Source organism: Carcharhinus amblyrhynchos, chromosome 9 (genome assembly GCF_965287045.1).
Source record: "Carcharhinus amblyrhynchos chromosome 9, sCarAmb.v2.hapA, whole genome shotgun sequence".
Lineage (NCBI taxonomy): Eukaryota > Metazoa > Chordata > Chondrichthyes > Carcharhiniformes > Carcharhinidae > Carcharhinus > Carcharhinus amblyrhynchos.
In genome coordinates, this window is record NC_137332.1 from 47,981,258 (window position 1) to 48,008,290 (window position 27,033).

A 27,033-nucleotide genomic window follows, 5' to 3' on the forward strand; every position below is an offset into this window, starting at 1 on the left:
ACTCGACCTTCTCTTTGGTAATATTTTGGATAACTTAAGCGCTGAAAAACTTATGAATTAAACTGAAAGTCACAGAACTTCAAGGAACAGTATGAGATTGGATAAAAACCTGGTTTAGAAACAGGAAACTAGTTACTTGTGAGATTATCAGATTGGATGGAAGAATGGATGGTGAAAGGGTGGATTAAAGCCATGTGGAAATTCAGGTTTTGACCTTATTATTTCTAATTTACCTGGTTATTAAAACCAACAGTGAGCTTCTTGAATTGCTAATGACTAAAATAAGACGACCAGTAAAAATATAAGCTTGGAAAATTGATGCTGTTTTTGATCTATAAATGGGATATGCAGCCTTTAGGCAGCATAATGTGTCCAAAACCATTCATTCAAATTTTCTGCCCCAGATACCCTCCCCCGACTTGAGTCCTCTTGCTTTCTGGTCCTCCTGTGATCCACCAGAGAGTCTTAATTCAGGAGGTTTAGATATATATTACAATGAGGGCCAGTAGCGCTGCAGTTCTGAATTTCTTGCCTCCACACTCAGGCCCAGTGGGATGAGTTGAATGAAACCTGAGAGCCCTCACGTCGCCTGGATTTGGCAGGGCTGGGGATGAATGGGGTATCCTGGGTGGAAGGTCCCAACATGGACTTCAGCCCCCTCTCCTCCCTCGGGATGCCTGTGGGCCCCTGGAACACTCCATGGGATGGTGGGGCAGCTGGAATTAGCTTCCGGAGCCTCAATATTACCTGACTCTGCCAGTTCTGGCAGTCCAACTGCATCTGCCCCATGGTGTGTGTGTCCTCAGTGATGGCCCTCTTGAGTCTGGACCAAACTCTAAATCCCCTCAGTATTGCTCTGACTTAGTCAAGGTCTGCAGTCCCTCGATAGACCTCGGAGACTGGGCCAAGCTCTCAAGGCTTGCAGCCATGGTCTGTTGTGTCTCAAGCATGCTTCCAAGGCCCTCAGACTTGGCACTCTGGGTCTCGAGTATGCTGCTAGGGACCTCGGTTATGGTCCCTAGTGACTTGGCCATGTCTTGGACCCTGCCACCCACGGCGACCATTTCCTGCCCCAGGCTTTCCACCGGAGTCACCACCATTGCACAGGTGTCCTGGGTATGATGCAATGTCGACACCATCTCCTATGATTGAAGGCTGTGGGACTCCTTTAAACAGCCTTACAGTTGCTGCAGTGTTGCTGATAGCCTCTCCTGCAATCCTTAGCTATGCTTCATCATCTCCAGCAGCTTTGGGATAACGGATCCCAGTGGCCTGGCACCTGGCTGGGGGCTAGTTATTTCCTCAGCTGTGCAGAAGTCTGCACGCCTGAGTCCTCGGGCATCTCCACCTCCACCTGCTGTGCATCTACTGCAGTGTGGTGCTCACCAGAAAGTGCCCAGAAGTCTCACCGCTAACATCTCCCACCATGGTGACTGTCTCTGCATGTTGGTGGATGGTTCTGGTGATGCCTGTGTCAACAGTTGGCTGGTTTTCTTGAAGGTGGAGCCTTCCTCTGAGGTGTTGACTAGGGTTTTCATGGGGCAGTGGGGCATCCTCAGGGCATCCTCCCTTGACAGCTCCATCACAAGCTCCTCGAAGGCAGTGAGGATGCGCAGCTCAGGGATCCCTCCTCCAGGTTTTGCCTGCTCCCAGCGATTATGGGTCAACATCTCCTGTAGGCACATAAGGGGGTGCTGAAAGCCTAATAGCTGGAAGGGTGCGAGGTGTCAGGGTTGGGTGTCTGTCAGGACCGTGCCTTGGCAGGCAGGGATGTGGCATGCAGCGGATGTGACGGGGGCTGCTAGAGGAGCTTTAGCAAGGTGCTAGGGGATCAAGTGCTAAGAGACTCACAGCACTCACTGCTACTGCCATCGCTTCTCAGGCCATATTGCCTGCATGACCCCGGGCCACAGGCTGTCTTGGGGGTAGAAGATGTCCATCATCTTCTCTACTGTGTCCAGCAGCCAACCCACCTCCGTCTCATGAACTGTGGAGCTGCTTTACACAATGCCATCTTCCTGAATGAATGTGTGTGCATCATTAGTGTTTAAATGGAGCTCCCCCTGCTTAATAACGCACAGCTGTGGCCACTTTCGTGGCCACTTTACCAAGTCACACACTTGGAAGCCTCCATGCCAGTGTGATTCACACCGAGGCTGTTTCACTGCACTAAGTATCGAAAGATTGCGGTGCACAACATGCAGAAAAGACAGATATGGAAAACACTTGTTTTCTCGCTGTTATGATACTTCAAATTCTTTTGGGAAGATACTGCTCTTGGTGTCTAAGAAATTCTGGATATGTGAAACCCCCTTCAAGCAAATGTAATTGATGTTATTTTCAAAAACTTAAGTCAAGAGAATGTTGGCTTGCTCCCTTAATGTTTCAGTTGCTAAGTGCACTGTCCAGTGTGGAATTAAACCATGCAAAGTAGTTCCCCCAACTGGGCTAAGTTAACTAACTTTAACATGGAGCAGCAATGGAGTTTATATAGTTGGACTTCAATTTCCCTTAACTAGCAAGAGGGAATCAGTCAATATTTTCACTTCTTGTGGAAGTTGGATGGGGCCAATATTAGACTTGTTCATGATGCTTCCAATGATAACAACCCACCAATATTTATTATCACGTCAATATTTATGATCTAAGTTATTATATGAAAAAGAGCTATATACTTCAGATCCTGGTGACAAACTGGCACAAATGCACCCTAGTAGTATTAGTTAGCTAGTTAATATATAGTGCTTTCAGAAGAGGGTTGAAAACAAATTGTGGGGAGGTTAGCTGAATATCTGGTCAACACTGAAGGCTCTGGAATAAATATAGAAACAAATGTAGAAACAAATTTGAGAGACCAATAAAATTCCAGTCTTGTTAGAGCATGGAAATTTAAGGATGAAATTATACATTAATGAGGATGTAAGACAGGCAAAAATTGTATTGGTTGGCTATTACCTAACATGCCTAATATTTAATTCAATTGAAGTTAATAGGACAGAACATCAGTGGAGCAGATAACAGGCAACTGATGTGATAGCATTAGTTTTACTGGAAGCAATGGCTGCTGCTGGTAAAACACTGGGGCCTTCAACAGAAATTATCACTTGATCACTACAGAGAGGTAAGTGGGGCAGGATGGAGGGGTGTCAAGGGGAAGTGGTTTGGATACAAAGGCAGAGTTAGCTCTCAGCACATCTTGCACCACCCCCCCTCAACCCCCTCCCAACCAATGCCAGGTCTCCTGATTGGGTACAGAGAGCTTTGAGGGAATCCCTTCACCCACCATGTCTACACTTCTGCCACCCACACTCTATTGTTAATAACATTGAACTAATCATCTAGATTGGCAGAAGGCAGAGAGTGGGGATAAAGAGGTCTTTTTCAGGATGGCAGTAGGTGACTAGTCGAGTGCCTCAAGGATCAGTGCTGGGACCACAACTTTTCACAATATACATTAATGATTTGTTTGAAGGAACTGAAGGCACAGTTGCTAAGTTTGCAGATGATACAAAGCTATGTAGAGGGACAGATAGTATTGAGGAAGAAGGAGGGCTGCAGAAGGACTTAGATAGGTTAGGAGAGTGGGCAAAGAAATGGCAGATGGAATGCAATGTGGAAAAGTGTGAAGTTATGCACTTTGGAAAGAGGAATGGAGGCACAGACTATTTTCTAAATGGAGAAATGTTTAGGAAATCAGAAGCACAAAGGGACTTGGGAGTCCTTGTTCAAGATTCTCTTAAGTTTAACGTGCAAGTTCAGTCGGCACTTAGGAAAGCAAATGCAACGTTAGCATTCATGTTGAGAGAGCTAGAATTCAAAAGCAGAGATGTACTTCTGAGGCTGTGTAAGGCTCCGCTCAGACCCTATTTGGAGTATTGTGAGAAATTCTGGGCCTCATATCTAAGGATAGATGTGCTGGCCTTGGAGAGGTCCAAAGGAGGTTCACAAGAATGATCCCTGGAATGAAAAGCTTGTCGTATGAGGAACGGTTGAGGACTCTGGGTTTGTACCCATTGGAGTTTAGGAGGAAGGGAGGGGATCTTATTGAAACTTACAGGGTACTGCGAGGCCTGGATAGAGTGGACGTGGAGAGGATGTTTCCATTAGTAGAAAAAGCTAGAACCAGAGGGCACAGCTTCAGACTAAAGGGATGATCCTTTAAAACAGAGATGAGGAGGAGGAATTTCTTCACCCAGAGAGTGGTGAATCTGTGGAACTCTTTGCTGCAGAAGGCTGCGGAGGCCAGGTCACTGAGTGTCTTCAAGACAGAGATATATAAGTTCTTGATTAATAAAGAGAAATCAAGGGTTATGGGGAAAAGGGAGGAGAATGGGGATGAGAAAAATATCAGCCATGATTGAATAGCGGAGCAGACTCAATGGGCCAAATGGCCTAATTCTGCTCCTATGTCTTATGGATTCTACTTTTCAATTACTTGGGGGACCAGAAAAGATTTCATTGCAGGCTTTTAACCCACTTCAGGGAATTGAATTAATTTAGGTAGATCTATAACAGTGAAAATTTTATATGCTACTCAAGGAATGGATTTATGATAAGCCCATCTGTTTTGCTGTTGATCTACTAAACAGTGGAGGAATATCTAACCCCAAATCTTTAGTAATCGCTCTTTTCCCTCTCATAACAACAATTCTTACCTAAACTTCTTTTTAAATCTGACAAAATTCTGAAAATTAAGTAAAGGATATTGAAAGGGTATGAAGATCAGTAGATCAAAGACCCCATGTGTGGACGGTATGTTTGAGCTCAGGGAAGAGAAGCAGAGTGAATATGTAAAGATGCTCAGCAAAGACTTGGAGAAAGTGAATAGTTTCAATGGAACCAATGGTGCAGAAAATGGAAGTGTGGAAATGAAAATTATGCAACGGATTAATTCCAGTTGGGATAAATGGAAGAGGTGCAATGGAGTGTTTTATGGTAGAAAGTATTGTTAAAACTAAAAGGCAGTTGTGAGACTGGCCTGATTATATGGTGCAGAAACATCAAGAGGAGAGGAATACTAATGAGGTGTGAATGCTAAGATGGACGTATGGAGTAATGAGAAAGGACAATGTCAAGAACTAGTACATCGGGGGCACTGAAGATTGTGGAAGAACCAAAAAAGGTAGCAGAGATTGAAATTCTGCTTTGGAATGAAGTATCAACATGTATTCAGCACAAGTATTCAATCCTGGTTGGATTGTCTCCAATATATATTTTTATGGTAGCCATTGATACCCTTTCTTTCTGACAGCACTAACTGATTCTGTGGTTTAACCCCAAGGATTAAGGTAGCTCTGTTGTCACAGTTAACATTCTTCTAGTGTAAGCCTGTAAAGCGAGTGTTCACATTCTATACACTGTAGGCTAGTATATTGCATCTTAATCCTGTCCTCTTCTGACATCTATACATGGGTCACTGGTTAGCAGAAATCCTGCATAATTTTTCCATTTCTCTGCTAAGTGTTGGGGCCAATTGTAGCAATTCCAATGCCATCTTTGTTGATAACATCTAATGCAGATTCAGCGTGCCTGAACCTAAGATAAATCAATGTAGTTCAGTTTCACATCAGATAATACACATCTCAGAGCTACCAAAGAAAGCTAAGATTTAACCTGCATTATTACTATGACATTACTGGACTTCAAAATATACAAGTGAAGCTTCCCTATGAACTAACAGGGTTGAAACAGCAAAAATAAATTGCCAAGGTATTAGTATGGTTAATGTCATGTTTTTACATGTCATAATTTAGCAACTTGCTAGCTGGTATTATTTGGGCATTGCCAGCTTACACGTATAACAAGAACACAATCAGGTAAAGAAGATGTCGTCTGAAAAACAGCACTGATCTCAGTCCTCTGAGTGAGGAGGAGTCTCACCTTCATCGTTGCGTGGCTGCTGTGGAAACATATAGTTTGTCAACACTCTCTGTTTTGTTTCTGGATGAGACTCAGTTTGCAGAGGGATTAGTGCCTTGGACTAAACCAGAAGGATAAGAACACAGAGGAAGTTATATACTGATTACATTATTTGAATTATCACTATATCACAAGACATGGACAAGGTTAACATCAGTAGGCTTTTTATAGAACCAGAAAAATTCTATAATTCAGGCAATGATCGATAAAGCAATAAAGGTTTTAGGAACGATTCAAGGGCCTCATATAGGTCATTGATACTGCCCCACAGGTCATGCAGTATATGTGGACAGAGAAACAGAGTTATTGCAGGTCAATGACCTTTATCAGAATATTGCTGTTCTCTTGCTACAGATGCTGTCTGACCAGCTGAGTATTTCCAGCATTTTCTACTTTAATTTCAGATCAATAATGATTTGCCATTTTCTAGGATCTTGTAGATAAGAGGAAAACTACAATTGATTAACTTATATCATACTGGATAAATCGATCAAATTTTCTGTTTCAAATTTTGAGGCCATGTGTATCCTATTACTCCAGAATTGAGGTTGCAACATTTATCATGATTGTGGTGATACAGCCGTCTAGCATGCTTGATGCAGACGACTTGAGATTGGCCTGAAATTTGACCTTAGGTTTCATTTAAATAATGTGAATGAACTGATGATGCCTTCACATTTAGCTCACATTTCTGCAGCATTGAATTTCAAGTGCACCAACAGACTTTTCACATGTGCATTATGCGCAATTTGTCCAAAACAGATGAATGTGCATTCACAATAGTGACAACAGTTGGTCTTTGCTTGTCAAATCATTTGCATAATTTACTTGTGCTGAAAAGAAAAATCAAAATCTGGTTATTTGCTCCAGGTCTGACCTGACATAATTTAAAATTTCAAAATATCAACATAGCAATAAGACGTGAATTATACATTGACAACTTACTTTCACTGATCTGCTATTAGGAACATAGGTAAAGGAGTTGGTCATTCAGTTCTTGGAGCCTGTTCTGTCATTTCACTAAAGCATGTCTGACCTGTATGTTAACTCCATCTTGGTTCTGTAACTCTAATTATCTTTGCAAAACAAAACCTTATCAATCTTGATTTTGAAATATTTGATTGACTTAGAGCTGAATTTTTGTCTGGGGTGCGGTGGAATTTTTCAGTGCATAAATGGCCACACTTAGGAAAGGAAATTTCAAATGGTGGGCTTTTTAACCTCCTGAAGAGTTGATGGGGAACAGAATCCTGCTGATTATGGCAGCTGTGCAGCCATTTAACACTGAGGAGCACTAATTGACCTGAGGTAGGGATCCAACGTTGTTGGCGGGACTGGAAATCTGATGGATTAGCCAAAGATCTGTTGGCATTGGGTGGGAATTTCCAGTCCCAGGGTGGCAGGATGGGGGAACCAGAAATTTGCAGTCCCATTTTAAATAGGGGACTGAAATTATTTTTCCTCCCACACACATTTTCATCCCTGAGTGTGGGATTTTGAAATTCCATTAAAAGCACGCTAAATTTAAATCTTCATGAAGAAAATGAAAAGCCTGCTGAGTAGTTCTGAACATACTGGAAGATAAGCATGAAGTGTTTTCACACCTTTAAATATCACCATTCGATGCTGTATTGTAATGTAGATGTATTCTTAAGTCAGTGATTCATCATAGGGATCTGTGCTTTAAAACTACGTTGACCCTTACATTGATAGCTTTGTGTATTTGGTCACATTCATTTCAGTGTTTTTTTCAACAGTACATTTGGATGCTGACCTGGCGCTATTTTTAAATAAGGGACATAAATTTACCTTGGAACTGTCTACCAGCTGCTTCTTCCAAGAAATCACCTGAGTTGCAAGTTACTTGAGCAAGATCTGTTTGTTTTGAGCTGCAATCACTTTTAATTGATGGGGAAAAAAATTGAAGAAAGGCAAAGGCTGATAACTCGCTGGAAATCACGTGGCAGAAAGGGAAAAATCTTAAGTTTTGATCCTGCTGGCTTTGAAATCAGTCTTGGGGAATAAACTGAGAAAAGAAGACAACCCTAACTGTCTCTCTTTTTCTGCTTGCCTGAAACTGTGTGTGGCTATCAACTTGTTGCCAGAGAATTTTTATCTGAGTGTAACTATCTGCATTTGGACTTGCAAAGCTGAGACAGAAGAATTGATCCAGCCATATATTCGCCTCTATGGCAAAGCCCCATTTGTAAGAGATCAGAGCTTCCAGATGTCTACCAACATGTGTGTGTGTGTTGTGGGACCTGTTTAGGAAGAGATGGATAGTTATACTTTCAGAGTACAATTGTGTGTTAGCCAGTCCTTGCAACTTAATTAAAAAAATGTTTTGTTTTATAATAAACTAATGAGTTTGTTGTTGTTTTCAAAGATGCCTGGTTAAGTCTCTTTTATTGTGGATACAAGTGGTGAAGATAAACAATTGGTCATTTTGGGAAAAGAAGTAAACCTCTAAATTAATGATATGATCTACCGGTTAGTGGGGTTAGATAATACGCACACTCCTCCCACCCTGGTCATAACAATGTAAATGATCTCATGATACAATTTGCAGAAAAGTAGAGGCACCCTCTTGGTGTCCAAGTCAACACTTAACATTCCGACTACAATTAAAAACATTGTTGTTTGTGGACCTGCAGCACCTGAGTACAAAACATTGACAAAGCTTCAAGAATAATTGAAGAGCTCCAAAGGACTTTGGGATGGCCTGAAGGCATGAAGTGACTATTCACTAAACATTAAATATAAACAGAAAAGGCTGACAAACACAGCAAGGTCTTCGTGGATAGAGAAAATTGAATTAACTTTTTGAGTCTGTATGAGTCTTCCTCAGAGCTAAAGAGAGGGACAAATGTGATGGACTCAGTGAACATTGCTTTGAAACTCATTTTATTCAACTAGCATAAGCTACCATGTCTCTAGTTATTTATAACATTGCAAGGCAATAGCTAAAAAAATGTAAATTAAAATCTGAGATGTAATTGATGATGTGGTTTATTTTATTTTATCATTCTTATACCAAAAATGCACTATTATAATAATCATGTTGAACCATCTGATCTCAAATTTAATATTCATTAAATTCCTGGCTTACAAGTGAAAGCTGGTGGTAAGTCCTATCACACAGATATCAAAGGCTGTTCTCCTAATCATAAAGTAAGGGCATACAGAGATTTAAAGCAATAAAATAAGGAATGATTGTGCATAGTTATATATGGACTAGAAGAAATTGAGAGCAAGCAGTCATTTTGGGGAAGAGAAGGATTAAATATTGAAAATGCTGGAAAAGCTCAGCAGCTCTAGCTGTATCTGGGAAGAAACAGAGTTAATATCTGAGATTGAGTTAAAGAGAAGGAGAAAGGTGGTAGATTACACACAGTTTAAGAGGGATGGAGCCAGTGGGGTAAAACAAAAGGTTAGGATTAGGTGGGAGCTAAAGAGAAATTCAGCAAAGATGCCATGAAACATAAGACCAAGAGAATGTTAATGATACTATTAAAAAGAAAAAAGGTGCTGATAGTGGCATAAGGTAAGAAAGAAGAATGTGTTAATAGTAGAACAAGGGTCAATGTTCTCAAGGGATAGATGTGTGTCAGTGTATTAAATACTGCGAATAAATTGCAAAACATAATTTCAGGAACCAATGTTCTATGTCCCAAGGCTGCATGAAAAATATCAGTCCTAACTGACTACCTAAAAAGATTCCTTACTTGTGCAAATGAGAGGGTATAATCTTTGTTTGAGATCCCATCACTGCAATAGTTGTCTGATGAATGGGACAGATATCTGAGAGGTGGGGGTTGGGGGGGAGTGAGTGGGCTATCAATATTGGTGTCTCAAAATTACATCTTGCTAGTTCTGGACAGACTCAGTGGACCAACTTGTCTTTATTTTTTCATATATTACTAAATTAGGTTGATTTTAACTTTGGCAGTGATGGAAATCAGATATTGGTTCAGCAACCTTTGCACACCCTGTCCAAAATCTATTTGCATAAAAAAGCAAATTGTGCAGTGCTTTATAACAAATGTGACTAATCCAATACTACCTATTTTCTGCAACTGCTGAATGTTAACATCAGCTCTCATAAAAGAATCAGATTTTAAAGTCACAAAACTGCATTTGCAGGTGCTCCCCAGAAATAAAGGTTTTTACATAAAAAGTAAAATATTGGCCGGAACTCTGGTCGTTCGTACAGGTGGAGTCTTCTGGTCCCACGGATGGTGCAGCCCTGATGTGGGTTTCATGGTGGCATATTCAGCGGGAAACCCCAATGACAACAACAGGAACAGAAGATCCTGCCACTGGCCAATTATGGGCCATCTTCATGATGGAAAGCAAGGTAAATCCTGCCCATTCTGTTTAATTGCAGGCACTTTGATACTTCATAGATAACAGAATTTTAATTTAAAAGAACTCTCAACAAAATCACTTATCCAAAAATGACCCAGTCACTCACCCACAACTAATGCCCTCTGCCCCAGTTCACAATGGCTGTTCAATTTGTCTAGACCCAAATCACGTGGACATTATACTCCATGAAATTCCTGTCCTTTCAGGTGTACATTTGTTCCAAACCGGTCATACTGCTTGTCAATTCAATCTAGCATTTTACTCCCCTCTACAAATATTATAATGGCACTCTCTTCCACTTGCCCCATTAGAGCAGCCAGACTTTGGCTCCCTAGAATTTATCAGAGCACTCTTTCCCTCCTTACTCCCCTCAGTTTGTCATGTCACCTCTGCTCTCACTCCTTTTCAATTAATGCTGGTATTGTCATTCCTCCTCACAACAAAGCAGACTTGTCTCGCCCCTCAAGTTATTCTCCCATTTCCCTCTGGCATTCATTACCATTCATTTTCCACTTTCCTACCCAGCTATCCATTTCTCCCTTCGCTCAACATCACCTTTTTAGATATTAGGTGGGATTCTCTATGCCCCCACCCTCTGCCCCACCCCCGGCATTTTTCTCGTTGGCTGGCAGTGAGATCTTCAATGGGATTTACTATTGAATCCATCGCAGGCCAGCTGGAAACCTGGGGTGGGAGTGCTTCGGCGGCAGATAGGAAAATTCTGCCAACATAACAGTCACTAAATCCTGCTGTCCACTTAATTACAAATATCCCTTCCTTCTCATTCACTTCCTCTTCCCTATCCTTTTTAACATCATCAACACATCCTTTCTTCATTATTTCCATCTCCCTTCTCCCTTTCCCAACTATTTCCACCTGGCTGTGCATTCTGCAAGACGTTCTGCAAGGTGGGGACCCTTTCATTCTGTTCCCCTAACTATCCCCATAGTCTTGCACTGTTAGGTTTTTCACTGAAAACTAAGCTACTGAACATGCTACTATCATCAGCTCTAGATAATAAAAGGTTTACGACTGCAGTTGAACTAAGTGGGAGAGATTGTATAGGGATTTTCCCACAACTGGATCCTAAAGCATTGTTAATTTACTTCTGGAAGCCACCTTTGCCTTCATTCTTCTATATTGCTCTTGGTTCATTACCTGGTTATCAGATAGCCATAGTGCTGCCAGCTCTTTAAGCTTAGTAAAACTGAACGGCAAATTCTTCAACCTAAAAAAGCAAATATTTTATAGATCAAAATTTGTTGCAGTCAATTCACATTGTTTTTCAGTTTGTTTTTACTTGTTTTAAGCTTTTGATGGCTTGCAAATCAGTGTAATCAAACCATTCACTGTTACTCAGCCAAACAAGATTCCTTCGGTTCTGAAATATATAGATATTTTTGAATTGTGTTAGGTAAGTAGCATTTTCATTGCAAACAGTCTTTCATGTTCTCAAAAGAATTTAGTTTTTAACAATATTTTTAAGGGAAAATTACATTCAAATCAAATTGAGGTAATGATTCAGACACGCTTATCTTACCAGTACGGTTAGGCTCCCCATACCTAATTAAACTCTCTTTTTCTCCAACATTCATTGGAACCCGGGTCCCTATGTCCAAACTATTCTCTGCAGTCAAGGAGCAGAGGGAAATGGCTTAGCATAATGGACATCTCCAATAACTTTGTTTAATATGTAAAATAGCATTTGTGACTAATGCAGTGAAAAACTTCTCTCACAATTCTCCTCTCTTGCACAAACAATCTAACTCACACAGTTGAAAATCTGTTTGTTTTTCTCAGTAGAAACCAAGATCAAGGTCTCCTATTTGAGAGTTTAACACTCTGGTATTATCGCTGCTGGGTAACATGATCTGATTATGAGTTTAAACTGTGATGGTGACTAACCTAATCTTTAAGGTGTTTTGTGTGCTTCTCACCTCATCCAGTTAAGAGGCTCCCCTCCAGTGGTGCAACTAATAGGCCATCTGCCTCAAAGAGAAATCCAGGTCTTGTTGCCTGTGTCATGATTTGAAACGGAGAGTATTCAGCCTTTCTGCATTCACTCCCAAATGAGAAGGAGGAGGAGACTGGTCTTAGAATCATAGAATCCTACAGTGCAGAAGGAGGCCATTTTGACTCATAGGGCCCGATTTTACCAAATTCATTCTAAGTGCTGAATCTGGGCGTAATGCAGATCTGACTTAGAAATCTGCTTTCAGGCGCCCCATACGCACTCAGCATGAAAAAGAAAATCTCCAGTCCAATTTGCGCTGTGGGCGGGGCTTAGCATGGCTAGAACGATTGGAGCTCTGAACTGCGCATGTGCAGTTGGAAAAACGCTTGAAAAAGCGCGCTTGTGTCAGATCACTAGCTGGCTACAGAAAGTGGAGAAAGCGGCCCAGGAGGTAAAAGCAGGAGCGATCGTGCACACACACATCACTGTCCACATTATCCACCCCCCCGCTACCCACACACATCACTGTCCCCCTTATCCGCCCACCCCACCCCCCTACCCAGACCAATCACCACCCATGCCTCCATGCCTCCCTCCCCCCCACCCCACTGACCACCTGCAGAGTGGCAGTGGACACCCCTGCCCCCCTGCATCACCACCAGAGATTCATCTGCACCCCCCTCCCCCCACCAGAGGTCCATTTGCCTCCTTCCCCCACCAGTGAGCGATCCGGACTCACCGCACCCCATCCCTCCACCAGACAACAATCTGACCTCACCATTCCCCCCCCCACCAATTCCAGACAATGATCTGGCCTCACTCATCCCACCCTCCCAAGAAAATGGTCTGGTCTCACTCACCGCCCCCTCTGCCCCTGGAGAAACATCAGACCTGCTTCCTCCTCCTCCCCACCAGAGAACAATTGGCCCTCCCCCCACACCAGAGAATGATCAGCCCTCCCCCCTGTCACCAAATGATGATCAGCCCTCTCCCCTCACCAACAAACAATGATCGGCCCTCCACTAACCACCACCCCCCTTCCTACCAGAGATACATCTGCCTCCTCCTCCCCCCCCAGCCAGACAACGATCTGGCCTCACTCCCCTCCCCCTCCTCCCACCAGAGAATGATCTGACCCACCTCCCTCCTCCCCCCACCACGATTTGAGTCAGAGAGCTGTTGGAAGCACTGAACGCACTCTTTAGCAGCCAGAGTGCCCGATTCAGTCTTTTATTTAGCAGGTCCATTACGATGTGGTTCTGGATTGGCAAACACGGTGGTAAAGGGGGAAATGCTGATAAAGTTGGATGGGCAGCTCTTTAATTCAATTTAAGTGCATACAAATGCATTTAAATCGCCATTGTGCCATTTTGGGCATGAAGCAGATCACCGCCATTCCTGGGTTTCAGTAAAGTGGCCATCTGCACGGACGCAGGCATGGATTGCGTTAATGGCCTCACACCCGACTTTACCATGTTTTCGTGCCCATTTGGCAATGGTAAAATTGGGCCCATCGAGTCTGCACTGACAGCAATCCCACCCGACCCTATCCCTGTAACCCCACTTATTTATCTTGTTAACCCCTGACAAATTAGCATGGCCACTCCACCTAACCCACATATCTTCAGACTGTGGGAGGAAACCGGAGCTCCCAGAGAAAAGCACACAGACAAGGGGAGCATGTGCAAACTCCACAGTCACTCAAGGCTGGAATTGAACCTGGGTCTTAGCCATTGTGAGGCAGCAATGCTAACAACTCTACCACCATTTATGTGTGTGGTTGTTTTTTATACGCTTTACCTGAAGGCCTTTGATAAAATTCCACATAAGAGACTGTTAACTAAGATAGAAGCCCACAGAATTACAGCAAATTATCGACCTGGCTGGGAAATTAGTTGAGTGGCTGGTGACAGAAAATAGGATAATTGGTAGGTACTCAAATTGCGGGATGTGACTAGTGGAGGTGATTCTCCCCGCTCGCTGCGCTACTCGGGCTGGGAGATATCAGTGGTGGCTGTTTCGAGAGCTTTCTGCTCGATGTCACAGCCTACACGCCTACCCAACCTAAGGTTTCTGACGTAATCAGAGTGGAACTGATTATCATTTGGAAATGTCATGGTAATTGACATTTCCAAATGATTAGCAACCCTGGGACAGAATTCTCCAGGCCCACTGGCATCTCTCCCTACTGCCACCCCCATCCCCCGCATCCCCCCACCACCCCCATTCCTCCAGCAGGGCTTACTGTTGCTCCATGCTAATGGGGAACAGGTGGCCTGACCCTACTGTAGGAAAGATAGGCCTCTGAGGCCCCCTGGAAGGATGGGGGTAAGGGAGGTATTTCGTGGGCAGTGCCAGCCTGGCACCATCCAAGGGGCAAACTGGAAAGGTCCAAGGGGCACACTGGCACTGTGCATTGGGAGGTCGTGAGGGAGACAGGGAGATCAGGGCTGGCTGGGGGAGGGGTGGGACATGGGGCTGGCCTGGGCAGGTCCAGGAGGCCAGCAATCAGGTCGGCCAGTGATGGGGGTTTGCAGGGCTGGCCAACAACCTGGAGGCTGGCGATCAGGAGGCAACTGTGCATGTAACAATCTCCGCTCTGACAGATCGGCATGTGCACAGTGGCCTGCTCAGTGCTAGGCTGCTGATCCCCGGATTTTCAGAGCGAATCATACTTGGGCACTCTGTGATCACAGTGTCGGAGATTCATTCTGGAAACCACACTAAAAAATCTGGCAGGGTTTACTCCTATTTTTCCACATGTTGGGAGCTTGCAATTATTTTGGACAATCCCGACCTTGATGTCCCAGAAGAATTTTTGTTGGGACCTCAATTGTTCACATTATTAATGACTTGGATTATGGCAGAGAAAGTCATATACCCAAATTTGCTGATGACTCAAAGTAAGGCAGCATTGTGGATAGTGTAGATGATAGCATAGAATTACAAACAGACATTACTAGACTAGGTGAATGGGCAAAATTGTTTCAAATGGGTTTCAGTGTAAGCAAATGTGAGGTTATTCATTGTGGACCGATAAAGGATAGATCAGAGTACTTTGGTATGAAGTTAGATGTCCAAAAATACTTGTGGGTTCAGGTGCATAGATCTTTAAGATGGTACAAGCAGGTGCAGAAAATAATCAAGCTGGCTAATGGAATGCCAGCCTTGATATGTAGAGGATGAGAGTATAAGGATGCAGAAGTTATATTGCAGCTATACAAAACCTTGGTTAGATCCCACTTGGAGTAATGTGAGCAGATCTGGGCAACATATCTTAGGAAGGATAAATTGGTCATGGAGGGAATACAACCTGGTTTACAAGAATGATACCTGGATTTCATGGGTTTAATTATGAGGAGAGATTATACAAATTAAACCTGTTTTCTCTAGAATTTAGAAAGTTATGGGCTGATCGAATTGAAGTCTTCATTATTAACTGGAAAAGACAGGATAGATAAAGATAAACTATTTCCACTAGCTGGAGGTTCTAGATCTAGGAGGCATAGTTTAAATATTAGACTATTCAGGAGAGATGTTAGAAAGCACTTCTGCACACAAAAGTTGGTTTGGAAGTCTCTTTCACAAAGGACAGTTGATGTTAGATCTGTTGCTCTCTTTAAATCTGATATAGATAAATGTTTGTTAAGTGAAGGCATTAAGGGATATGGTCCAAAGGCAGGTTTATGGAGTTAGGCCACGGATCAGCCATCATCTCATTAAATGGAAGAACAGACTCAATGGATTGAATGGCCTGCCCCTGTTTTTATCTTCCTAAATAGGACCATCCTTGCCCACTACCTCCACCATCTCAAATTTTGGCACCTCTGTGTGGCATCTTTTTGGCACCTCTGAATGTGCACATTCAGCAACATGGGTGTACCAACATGGTTGCACAATTACTGGAATGCCTGTTGAAAACCATGATTTCACAGGATTCTGACACTTGGTTGACCATTAGATAACTAGCATTTTCACTACAAAATAAAGCCAAGAGCTTTTCATGTTCTCAAAGGAATTTAGTTTTCAATGATATTCTTAAGGGAAAAATACACTCAGATCAAATTGAGGTTACGATTCACATACTTCACCAGTATGGGAGACGTGGAGAATGCTGAGGCCCAGGGACATAATGAACCTGTGAAGTCATCACTGAGGAAGCAAATGCTGGATGTCCAATGGCCAATATGTGGGGATCTGATGGCGATGCCAGAGGTAATGTGTGCCCTAGCATATCCAGTGGAGGAGTCTCTCTCTCTCTCTCTCTCCCCTAGAAATATATGGCGTCCTCCATCAAGAGATTAGGAAGTGGCTTTACAATCTATATAAATGATCTGCAAGCAGGGACAGTGTAACATAGCAAAATGTGTGGATGATATTAAAACAGGTGAGAAAGCAGGCAGTGAAGAGGATATAAGGATTTTACAGTTTAATGTGGATAAGTGTGAGGCTATCCATTTTGGTAGAAAAAATAGAAAGACAAATTATTACCTAAATGGAAAGCAGATTCAAAATGCGTCCAGGCACAGAGATCTAGGTATCTATGTTCACGAACAGCAGAAAGTCAATATGCAACTGCAGCATTTAATAAAAAGACAAATGGGATGTTGGTATTTAATGCAAAGGGACTGGATTGTAAAAGTGGAGAAGTGTTGTTGCAATTGTATAGGATGTTGCTGAGACCACATCTGGAGTACTGGGCCCAGGTTTGGTGTCCTTATTTGAGGAAGGATGTGGTGGCATTGGAAGCAGTTCAGAGAAGGTTCACCAAATTGATTCTGGGGATGAAAGGGTTGATGTACGAGGAGAGGTTAAACAGTTTGGGCCTATAAATATTTAAGAGAGGGGATTAAGGGTTATGGGGAGAGGGCGGGAAAGTGGAACTGAGCCACGACAGATCAGCCATGATCTTATTGAATGGCGGGGCAGGCTCGAAGGGCTAGATGGCCTACTCCTGCTCCTATTTCTTATGTTCTTATGTTCTTGTAATCGCTGGAGTTTAGAACAATGAGAGGGGATCTGATTGGGGTATATAAAATTTTCAAAGGGATTGATGAAGTCAACATAGAACAAACGTTTCCTTTTATGGGGCAATCTAGGACAAGAGGTCACAGTTATAGGTTGAGAGGCGGTAGATTTAAAACTGAAATGAGGAGGAGCTACTTCTTGCAGAGAGGATGGTGAATTTGTGGAACTCACTGCCCCATAACACGGTGGAGTCTGAAATGTTGAATGATTTCAAGAAGGAGATTGATAACTTTCTAATAAAAAAGGGATATAGGGAACAGGTGGGGAGGTGGATTTGAGACCAGGAAGAGATCAGCCATGATTTGATTGAATGGCAGAGCAGACTCAAAGGACTGAATTTGCCAACTTCTGCTCCTAATTCCTATGTTCCTATGGCCGATCAAGGTTTCCAGCAACGTGTTTGGATCAGCGATGCTACACCTCAGCAAAATATTATCAATACAGAAGATGGACAGGGCATCTGGAGTCCCATCACACATTATAATTCAGGGAGGTCCAAAATGAACCTCATTTGATGAGTGATAGCTGTCTGTATCTGATGGCTCCACTGTGAGACAGATGTTGAAGTAGGAAAGACCTCAGAAGGTGCACTGAAAAGCTTCTGAGCTTCTAACCAAGGGTCTTAATGTGGCTTCCTGGTGATGCTTCAGCAGGCCTGAGACACCCTACTGGACCGGGGCATCCCTTGCCTCTCAGGCACCAATAAGTTCATAGAGGGCCAAAGGACTTGTATTGTGCTGTACTGTTCTAAGTTGCTTCTGTCATCACTAAACATTTGGAGCATTTGGTAAACCCAGCCAGGAGGATAGTGGCACTTCCACTGGTCTCGACTCCCACAGACCCCTCATTAACCTCCAGCTCCTTTTGTGTTCCTCAGTTGTGTTTGTTGGCAACCATGTGGCTGCTGCCTCCAGCCAGTTGGACTCTCCTCCCTCCTAAGAGGAAAAGAAATCACTATCTGAATTTGGTTCAATTAAAATTTCTGTGCGCAACCATACTTTTCACAGCCCACCCTGATAGAGACGCCCTCAAATCCCATGCCTCTGAAAATTTTAAAAAAGTATATACCAATAGACCACATAATTGATGAAATATACAAGTAAAAATGACTGCCAGACAATGCTGCAACCTTAGCAGCAGACTCCACGCTTGGTCACATTGCTGCCTTTTCTCACCAGAGAGCAGCCAGCTATTCATGGCTGTTCTTGCAACCCATACACTTACTGTAAAATCCCACAGGTTGCTTAAAATTGAACAATATCACCGATTTATTTACATTAATTGGCCTTTCATTGAGGACAGGCCAGCTTCTGATTTTTCAGTCTGCCGACTTGGAGGGAAGTGAATGTACTATTGACAAGTTTGCAGATGACACAGAAATAGCTGGGAAGGCAAATGGTGAGAATGACACAGTCTACAGAGGAAAATAGACAGGTTAGGTGTGTGTGAAAAATCTTGGCAGATGGAATATAATGTAGGAAAATGTGAAGTTATGCACTTTGATAGGAAGAATAAAGAAGCTGGATATTATTTAAATGGAGAAAGGCTGCAGAAAGCTATAACACAGAGGGACTTGGGGGGTCCTCGTGCACAAATCACAAAAAGCTATCATGCAAGCTCAACAGGTAATAGGGAAGGCAAATGGAATACTGGTCTTTATTCCAAAAGAAATGAAGTACCAAAATAGGGAAGTCTTATTAAAACTATACAAGGCAGTATTTTGACCACACCTGGAATACTGTGAACACTTTTGATCCCCTTAACTTAGGAAAGATATATTGGCATTGGAGAGAGTGACAGAAAATCTCACAGCATCTGTGGAGAGAGAATAGAGCCAACGTTTTGTGTTTTGAGGCTAGCTCTGTTCTCTCATCACAAATGCTGTCAGACCTGCTGAGATTTTCCAGCATTTTCTGTTTTTGTTTCAGATTTCAACATCCACAGTTATTTGCTTTTACCAGAAAAGGTTCATTAGGTTGGTTCCAAGTATGGAAGAATTTTCTTATGAGGAAAGGTTGAGTAGGTTGGGCTTGTAATCATTAGAGTTTAAAATAGTGAGAGATAACCTTATTGACACACATAGAATTCTCAGGTGGCTTGACAAGGTAAATGCTAAGAGATTGTTTCTTCTTGTGGGAAAATCTAGGAACAGAGACCATAAGCTCCCAGTAAGAGGTTTCCCATTTAAATTAGAGATGAGGAAGAATTTATTCTCTGAGGTGGTGAACATGTGGAATTGTTTACTGCAGAGTGCTGTAGAAGTAGGGTTGTTAAGTATGTTCAAGACTGAGATAAACAGATTTTTAAATCAGTCAGGGAACCAAGGGTTATGGGATTAAGGCAGGAAAGTGGAGTTGAGGATTATCATATCCGATCTGTCATGATCTCATTGAATGTTGATGCAGACTCGATGGGCCGATTAACCTGTTCTCCTACATCTTATAGTCCAGTAATATCAGATTGTACATCAAGATATCAGGAAGCTCTCTCTACATAGTTACACATGATTTAATCACATGTCAGGTGGGACATCCTCTTGCTCCTGCAACATAATTTTTTGCCTACTCATGCTACTGTCTCTACTATGGTTAAAGTGTTCGCTGATACTCAATAGCGGTAGGGTGGCACAGTGGTTGGCACTGCTGCTTCACAGTGCCATGGACCCGCGTTCAATTCCTGGCTTGGTTCACTGTCTGTGTGGAGTTTGCACCTTCTCCCCACGTGCGCGTGGGTTTCCTCTGGGTGCTCCGGTTTCCTCCAACGTTCTGAAAGATGTACTGGTTAGGTTGCATTCATCTGAGCATGCAGTATGGCGACTTGGGGAATTTCACAGTAACTTCATTGAAGTGTTAATGTAAGTCTTACTTGTGACAAATAAATAAATTTTAGGCTCAAATGTCGGTCAGGACTAGTGGAATTTGAATCTGGGACTATGGCAGTAGCCATAAGATAATAGAGTTTGATTTTTAAAATCATCTTCCAGCTAGACACCTCAAAACAAATTGACTAATGAATCCAACATGTTTCTGACCAGTAGCATACATGACACACGTTGTAGAATTTTGATCTAACTGGAAGATATACATGCTCTGCAGCCAAGGAATCTATCACTTTTTAAATTGTTTCAGCTCAATCTAGTTTTTACAAATTCCCATTAATAATTCTGCAAGACAATATTCAAAATTTGGAAGTATTGTGAACTGTGAGATTAGTGATTGATGTCAAGAGGTCAGGCTGGTGGAGTGGGAGGATACATGGCAGATGAAATTTGAGGCAGAGAAGTGTAATGTGATTTTGATAGGATGAACAAGTAGTAATACAAAATAAAGGTTACAATTCTAAAAGGGGCAACGGAGTGGAGGGACCTAGGCAAATCACTGAAGTTGGAATGGCAATATGGGGCTCTATGACTATTGGCATAGAGTACAAAAGCAAGAAAGCTATGATGAACATTTATTAAAAAAAAACTCTGGTTCAACCTCCACTGGATAATTTGCCCAACTCTGAGTGCCACATTTTAGGGATGAGGTGAAGACATTTGAAAGAGGATTTACAAGAAAGGCTGCGGGGATGAGAATTTCAGGAATGTGATTAGATTGGAGAAGCTGGGGCTGTTCTCTTTAAAGCCAAGGAGGTTGAGAGGAGATTTGATAGAGGTTTTAAAAATCATGAGGGCTGGAATTTTACCGCCTTGCTCGCCACGGGAATTGAAGCAGGTGAGGGGCGGACCATGGGAAGATCTGTTGATCTCGGGAAATGCCTGTCTGTGAATCCATCTTTTGGCTGTGATGCATTAGAAAATCTCTCCTCCCTGGATGGAAGGGTGACAAAGCAGTGAGCTGTTCTGATCTGGCCAAGATCCAACTGAATGACAGAACTAGGCTGAAGGAGCTGATTGGCCTCCTATTCCTCATCCAGAGTTTTTTACTTTTATTTTTACAATGGTGGGGAAAGGGGGTGAGAGGAAATAAATCTTGTGTGGTGTGTTGCAAAACTTGTTGCTCAACCTGCTCTCCATTGTTGTTGAGAGGGCATGTTACCCTGAATCATTGATGGTGCTGCTATATTTACATAAGGGAGTTTTACTAATTTTGTAATAATATATATGTGTATATATATATATATTTGAAAGCTCTGTTTCCAAGTATTAGCCTATCGTTACTCTACTGTTTTGCTAAACAAAATAACTGCTCTCTTATCGGAAAAAAAAACAGACCCCACTTGGAGTACAGTGCGGAGTTCTGGTCACATTACTACAAGAAGGATATGGAGGCTATTGAGAGGGTGCAGAGGAGATTTACAAGAATGTTGCCTGGATTGGGAGGCATGCCTTATGAGGATAGGTTGAGGGAGCTAAGTCTCTTCTCCCTGGAGAGACAAAGATTGAGGGGCGACCTGATAGAGGTTTATAAGATGTTGAGAGGTATAGATAGGGTGGATTCTCGGAGGCTATTTCCCAGGGCTGAAATGGTCACTACAAGAAGACACAGGTTTAAGGTACTGGGGAGCAGGTACAGAGGAGATGTCAGGGGTAAGTTCTTCACTCAGAGGTGGTGAGTGAGTGGAATCGGCTGCCGTTGGTGGTGGTAGAGGCAAACTTGTTGGGGTCTTTTAAGAGACTTCGGGGTGAGTCCATGGGATTTAATGGGATTGAGAGTTATAGATAGGCTTGGTAGGTATGGATATGATCGGCGCAACTTGTGGGCCGAAGGGCCTGTTTGTGCTGTAGTGTTCTATGTTCTCGGGTGGGACTTTACAATTTTGGAATGAGCGAGTCAGGACAGAGTAGTTATTGCGAAACTGTTCTCATAGGCAGTGGGTTAAGAACCAGAGGATTCCAATTTCAGGTGAATGGCAAAGAAAGATGACATTTGGAAAAGTTTTTTATATAGGATCTGGCAGGCACTGCCCAAGAATGTGATGGTGGCACATACAATTGTGGCTTTCAAAAGAAAATTGGATATTGATTTGAAGTGAAAAAAATGCAGGACTATGTGGCAAGAATGGCTGAGTTTCCCTTGCAGAGTACCAGTATGTACATGAGAGGCCAAATAGTCTCCTCAGTGCTTCAACCAACACATCTATAATTCTTCAAATATTGAACATGAATTGAGTTTTAACAATTAAAAAGAAACCACACAAACGGTTCAGGCCTCTGGAAATACTGCATGCAATATTTCTCTGACTCCAAATTTTTCATTTGCATAAATCTCCCACATTGAAGGTGGCAGTCATTAATTAACCTTAACGTGTTAATGTCCTCAAATCTTAAAAATGCAGGAACATATGCTCAACCCACTAATTAACACCAAGGGTAACTCAGAGAATACCTTCCATTTTTACATTTTGACTGGCATGAGAGTTTGGAGTTTAATTTGTGCTTATTTTTGCGTTACATTGCAGCTTCTTTTACTTACGAATTAACCCTATAACCAGTTCTACAAGAATTTACAAAAGATGGTAATTAATGATGCAATCCATGCATTTTTACAATTGAAAAAAAATTAAAATGAGCACAACTCAAAAGACACCCTTTAGTGTTGTGGTGAGCTTACTGCCCTCATAGTATAAAGAGTTCTAAACCATACAAATGCACTAGCTTTCACTGTGCCATACTCCTGTGGAGATTTCTGCTGCATCACATACACTGAAATAGCAATGACCACCCATTCCCAATTTCTATTCATTAAAATCACAGAACATTGTTAAGATTTTGTATGAAGTACTCCCCCTACTGTATATCCTGAACTGGGAAAGTGAGTTGATAGTAGAGTTTCCCATTCATAATGCATTGAATTACCACCATGCCATTTAATGGCGAGTTCTGATTTTATGCTGTGTCAGCACTTTTAAAGCATAAAATGGAGCAAAACACAGTGACTAAGAATTATTCACTATCCAATGTTTTCCAATGAATACCATTTGATTTGTAGACAGTATTATCTTGGACAGGTACATGGATTTCTAATCCCTTTTGCTCCAATCCAAATTTCTGTCAGAAAATGCTTGACACACTGGGCCTGATTTTATCATTACGCCCATTTGTGGGTGAGAAAACTTGGTAAAGTTGGGTGTGAGGTGAATAGCACGATCTGCGCCCACGTCCATGCAGATTCCTACTTTACCAACGCCCAAAAATGGCTGCAACGGGCGCAATATCAATTTAATTGTATTTGCATGCATTTAAATTGACTTAATGAGCTGGATGCCCAATCTTTTCTGCATTTCCCCCTTTACCATTGTGTTTGCCCATCCAGATTCAATGTGAAACAGACATGCTCGGCAAAGGTCTGTTTCGGGTCCTCAAGCTTCTGAAGTGGTAAGTTCAGAGCTTCCAGTGGCTCTCTAACTCAGATCGGTGGTTGCAGGGGATAGGGAGAGCTGGCCAGGTCATTTTCTGGTTGAAGGGGGTGGGAGGGAGAAGGAAGCGGGTGAGATGTATCACTGGTGGGAAGGGGAGGGAGGAGGAGGTGGGTCAAATGTTATCTCTGGTGGTGGGGGAAGGAGGAACCGAGTCAGTTGTATCTCTGGGGGGGGAGGGGTAAGAGAAGGGAGGTGGGTCAGATGAATCTCTAGTGGAGGAGTGGGGGGGTGGGGGGAAGAGGAAGAGGGAGGCCTAATCATTTTCTGGTTGGGGGTGTGTGGTTGGAGGAGGCCAGATGGTTCTCTGGTGGTGGGGGTGGGGAAGGAGGACCAGATCATTCTCTGGTGGGGAATGGGGGGGAGGGGGAGGAGGGAGCGCCCAATCATTATGGTGGGAAGGGTGGGGGAAGGAAGAAGGCCCGATCATTCTGTGGTGTGGGGGAGGAGGCGAGGACCTGATCATTCTCTGATAGGGGGATGGGGGAAGGGAGGCCCAGATCATTCTCTAGTGGGGGAGAGATGGAGGGGGGCCCAGTCATTCTCTGCTGCGAGGTGTGGGGGGGAGGCCAGATGTATCTCAAGTGGGGAGAGGGTATGGGCGGAGTAGGAGAGAGGTAGGCCAGATGAATCTCTGGTGGGGGGGGGGAGGAGGAAGAGGGAGGCCCGATCATTCTCTGGTGAGGGAACGAAGGGGGAAGCGGGGACAGGGAGGCCAGATGGTTCTCTGGTGTTTGGTGGGGGGGGGGCGGGGCAGATCATTCTCTGGTGGTGGGGGGAGGAGAAGGCCAGATGGGTCTTTGGGTGGGGTGGGTGCGGGGGTTCCACTGCCATTCTGCAAGCAAACTGGGGGGGAGAGGGGATCACCTTTGACCTCTGTCAATCTGTGGGCAATTGGTGGGGGGAGAAGGGGGCAGGAGGTCGCGATCGGTCTGGGTAGTGGGGAAGAGGTGAGTAGATGGGGGCACAGTAATGTTGTGGGGGTGGGATGACATCTCTGGGGGCTATCACTTCTGGGCCACTTTGTCTGCATTTTGGGCCCCAGGAGCAATGTGATAGGAAAGCGTTTTTCAAATTTTTTTTACTGCGCATGTGCAATTGAAGGCTCCGATCAGAGAAGCAGCATTTCAGGTGCAATAAGCCCCGCCCACAGCGCAATTCAGACTTGCAATTTCTTTTTCAGGCCAAGTGCGTATAGGGGCGCCTGAGAACAGGTTCCAAGTCAGATCTGAATTGCGCCCAAATTCAGCACTTAGAATCAACATGGTAAAATCTCCTCCACTGTGAATGCTTCTGATTTAAAATGGGCCAGTATATTTAAATAAGGTAGCTGTAAGATGATACATGATACATTCTATTTTCTGTCATTACCCCATTCAGTGCAATTACACACAGGTAAATGCTACAAACAAATATTATATGGCTCAGCAGTTCCTAAGAATGAATTGAAATAGTATTCCCTGAAAGTTTTTATGCTGAATTTCTTCACAGTTTCTTGTGCTTAATTCTGGCAGATACCCCGTGTCATCTTAATATCAACCTGTTTAAATATTTCACCATTAGGAGGAAAAGGTAGTTGTATATGTGGAAATGGTGACTCGAGCATTTTCTTGGAATGGTTCCTCTTACCTTGTCTGACATGATAAGGCTATTAAACTTTATACAGCTTTGAGCAGCTGTACGCCAAATGCTAAAATTAGCACTGACTGCCCTGTCTGTACCCTTCATCTTCTTTGCTACCATTCTAGGACCGAATATTAGCTACTAGGTGACTGATGTTTCATGGTTATTTGAACAATTTGGCCTTTCCTGTATCCTGGAAGCAACACAATTGTGATAGGAAATCCATAATTTAAGAAGCTGAGGACATGAATGTGCATCCTGCAAATTGGAGTACACACACTGTGCCACCACATTCGCTATTACCTTTAATTTTAAATATAAATTTCAACAGCCAATACAGCAGGATCATACCTTGGGTGAACAAATTGGCTTCATATAACCTGTTCTATGGTTTTTGTCAATTGCTGCATTAAGATAGTGATAGATGTGTCAATGAAATGGACAATGGATGTTGCTGTGCAAGTATACGCTCATCTGATGATTTTGAAGCATTACAGGTAACGCAGTGCAGTACTAGTACACATGTAACTTAAATGAAATTCTGCTCAGTCAAGAATCTATATTACCTGTTATCACTTAAATTTAACACTTTCAGTTTCTGCATCTGTCCAATCTCTTCAGGCAACCGTTCCAGTTTGTTTGATCGTAAAGACATTACAGTCACATTTTTACAACTTCCGATCTGTATTAAAAATATATCAGGAAGAGATTGCATTATAATATCTACAAAACCTACAAGAGTTATATTTCCAAATGCACATTTCTTTTCAGTACAACAGTAACTGAGATTCTTTTTGCAATGAGAATATGATCTCTCTTTTAAATGATCATGACACAATTTTAAAATCACAATGCATCACAATTATAGCCATAATCTAATAATAATTGTTCACATTGCTATCTCCACAATTATAATTATCCAAATAAGATTGCCCTTCATTAATCAGTATTATTATTCCACTGTGTGAGGTTCATGCATCCACGCTAGACCACTTATTGGCATTTAGGAACTCAGATGTGACATAAAATTTCAAAATAATTAATATCACATAGCTTTGCATAAAATATGACTCAGGAACAACCTACGGAATCAGTGGAATTGTTACTTTGTGTATCCTCAAGTTTCCATTCATGGGATGCCCAAAATTTGATGCTATTTCCCCTCCTTTTTTTGCTTTCAAATGGGGGTGGTATTATCTATACAGTTAACATTGATGGGGGTAATTGTATTTTAGAGTTTTCTTTAAATTCATTCTTATGGCTAATTTCCTGATCTCAATTTAGCAATGGTTTGTATTAATATTGCAATCAAGAGCTCACAGTATGGCAAAATGTAGAGTCCTAAAGTAGATATAAGCAGCTATGTAACTGAGCTAGTTATCTAGGGGCTGGGACTAATTGTCATGGATATGATTTTAAATTCCACCATGGTGGTCACCCTAATTATCATGGACATGATCTTAAATTCTACCATGGCAGCTGAAAAATTTAAACTAAATTAAATACAACAATGCATGAAACCATTGCATTGTTGTAAAAACTCATCTGGTTCATTCCTGGCACTTTTGCAGTGTAGTTGATTCCAAACTACCCTCTGAAAAGGCTCAGCAAGCCACATAGTTGTATTAAACTACGACTAAAACTTAAGAATAATAAAACTAGGTAGACAACTTGGTATTGATCTAGACACCAGAAAGGGCAAAGGTATATCCAGCCCAGCAATCCCATTATGGTAAATATGCAATGCCGTGGAGGTGGTTGGACATAGGTTCACAACAATG

General features: G+C 42.6%; 1 protein-coding gene across 1 annotated transcript in view; it reads right to left on the reverse strand.

Annotated features, from left to right (window-relative positions):
• lrrc7 (leucine rich repeat containing 7) overlaps positions 1-27,033 on the reverse strand; it is a 256,525-nt gene that overhangs the window by 98,381 nt on the left and 131,111 nt on the right. Inside the window, exons 11-13 of the mRNA XM_080196575.1 lie at positions 25,819-25,934; positions 11,446-11,515; positions 5,881-5,980 (exon numbers count right to left, since the gene is read on the reverse strand). Coding sequence (XP_080052701.1) covers positions 5,881-5,980; positions 11,446-11,515; positions 25,819-25,934 — 286 coding nt within the window. The remainder of the gene's footprint in view (positions 1-5,880; positions 5,981-11,445; positions 11,516-25,818; positions 25,935-27,033) is intronic.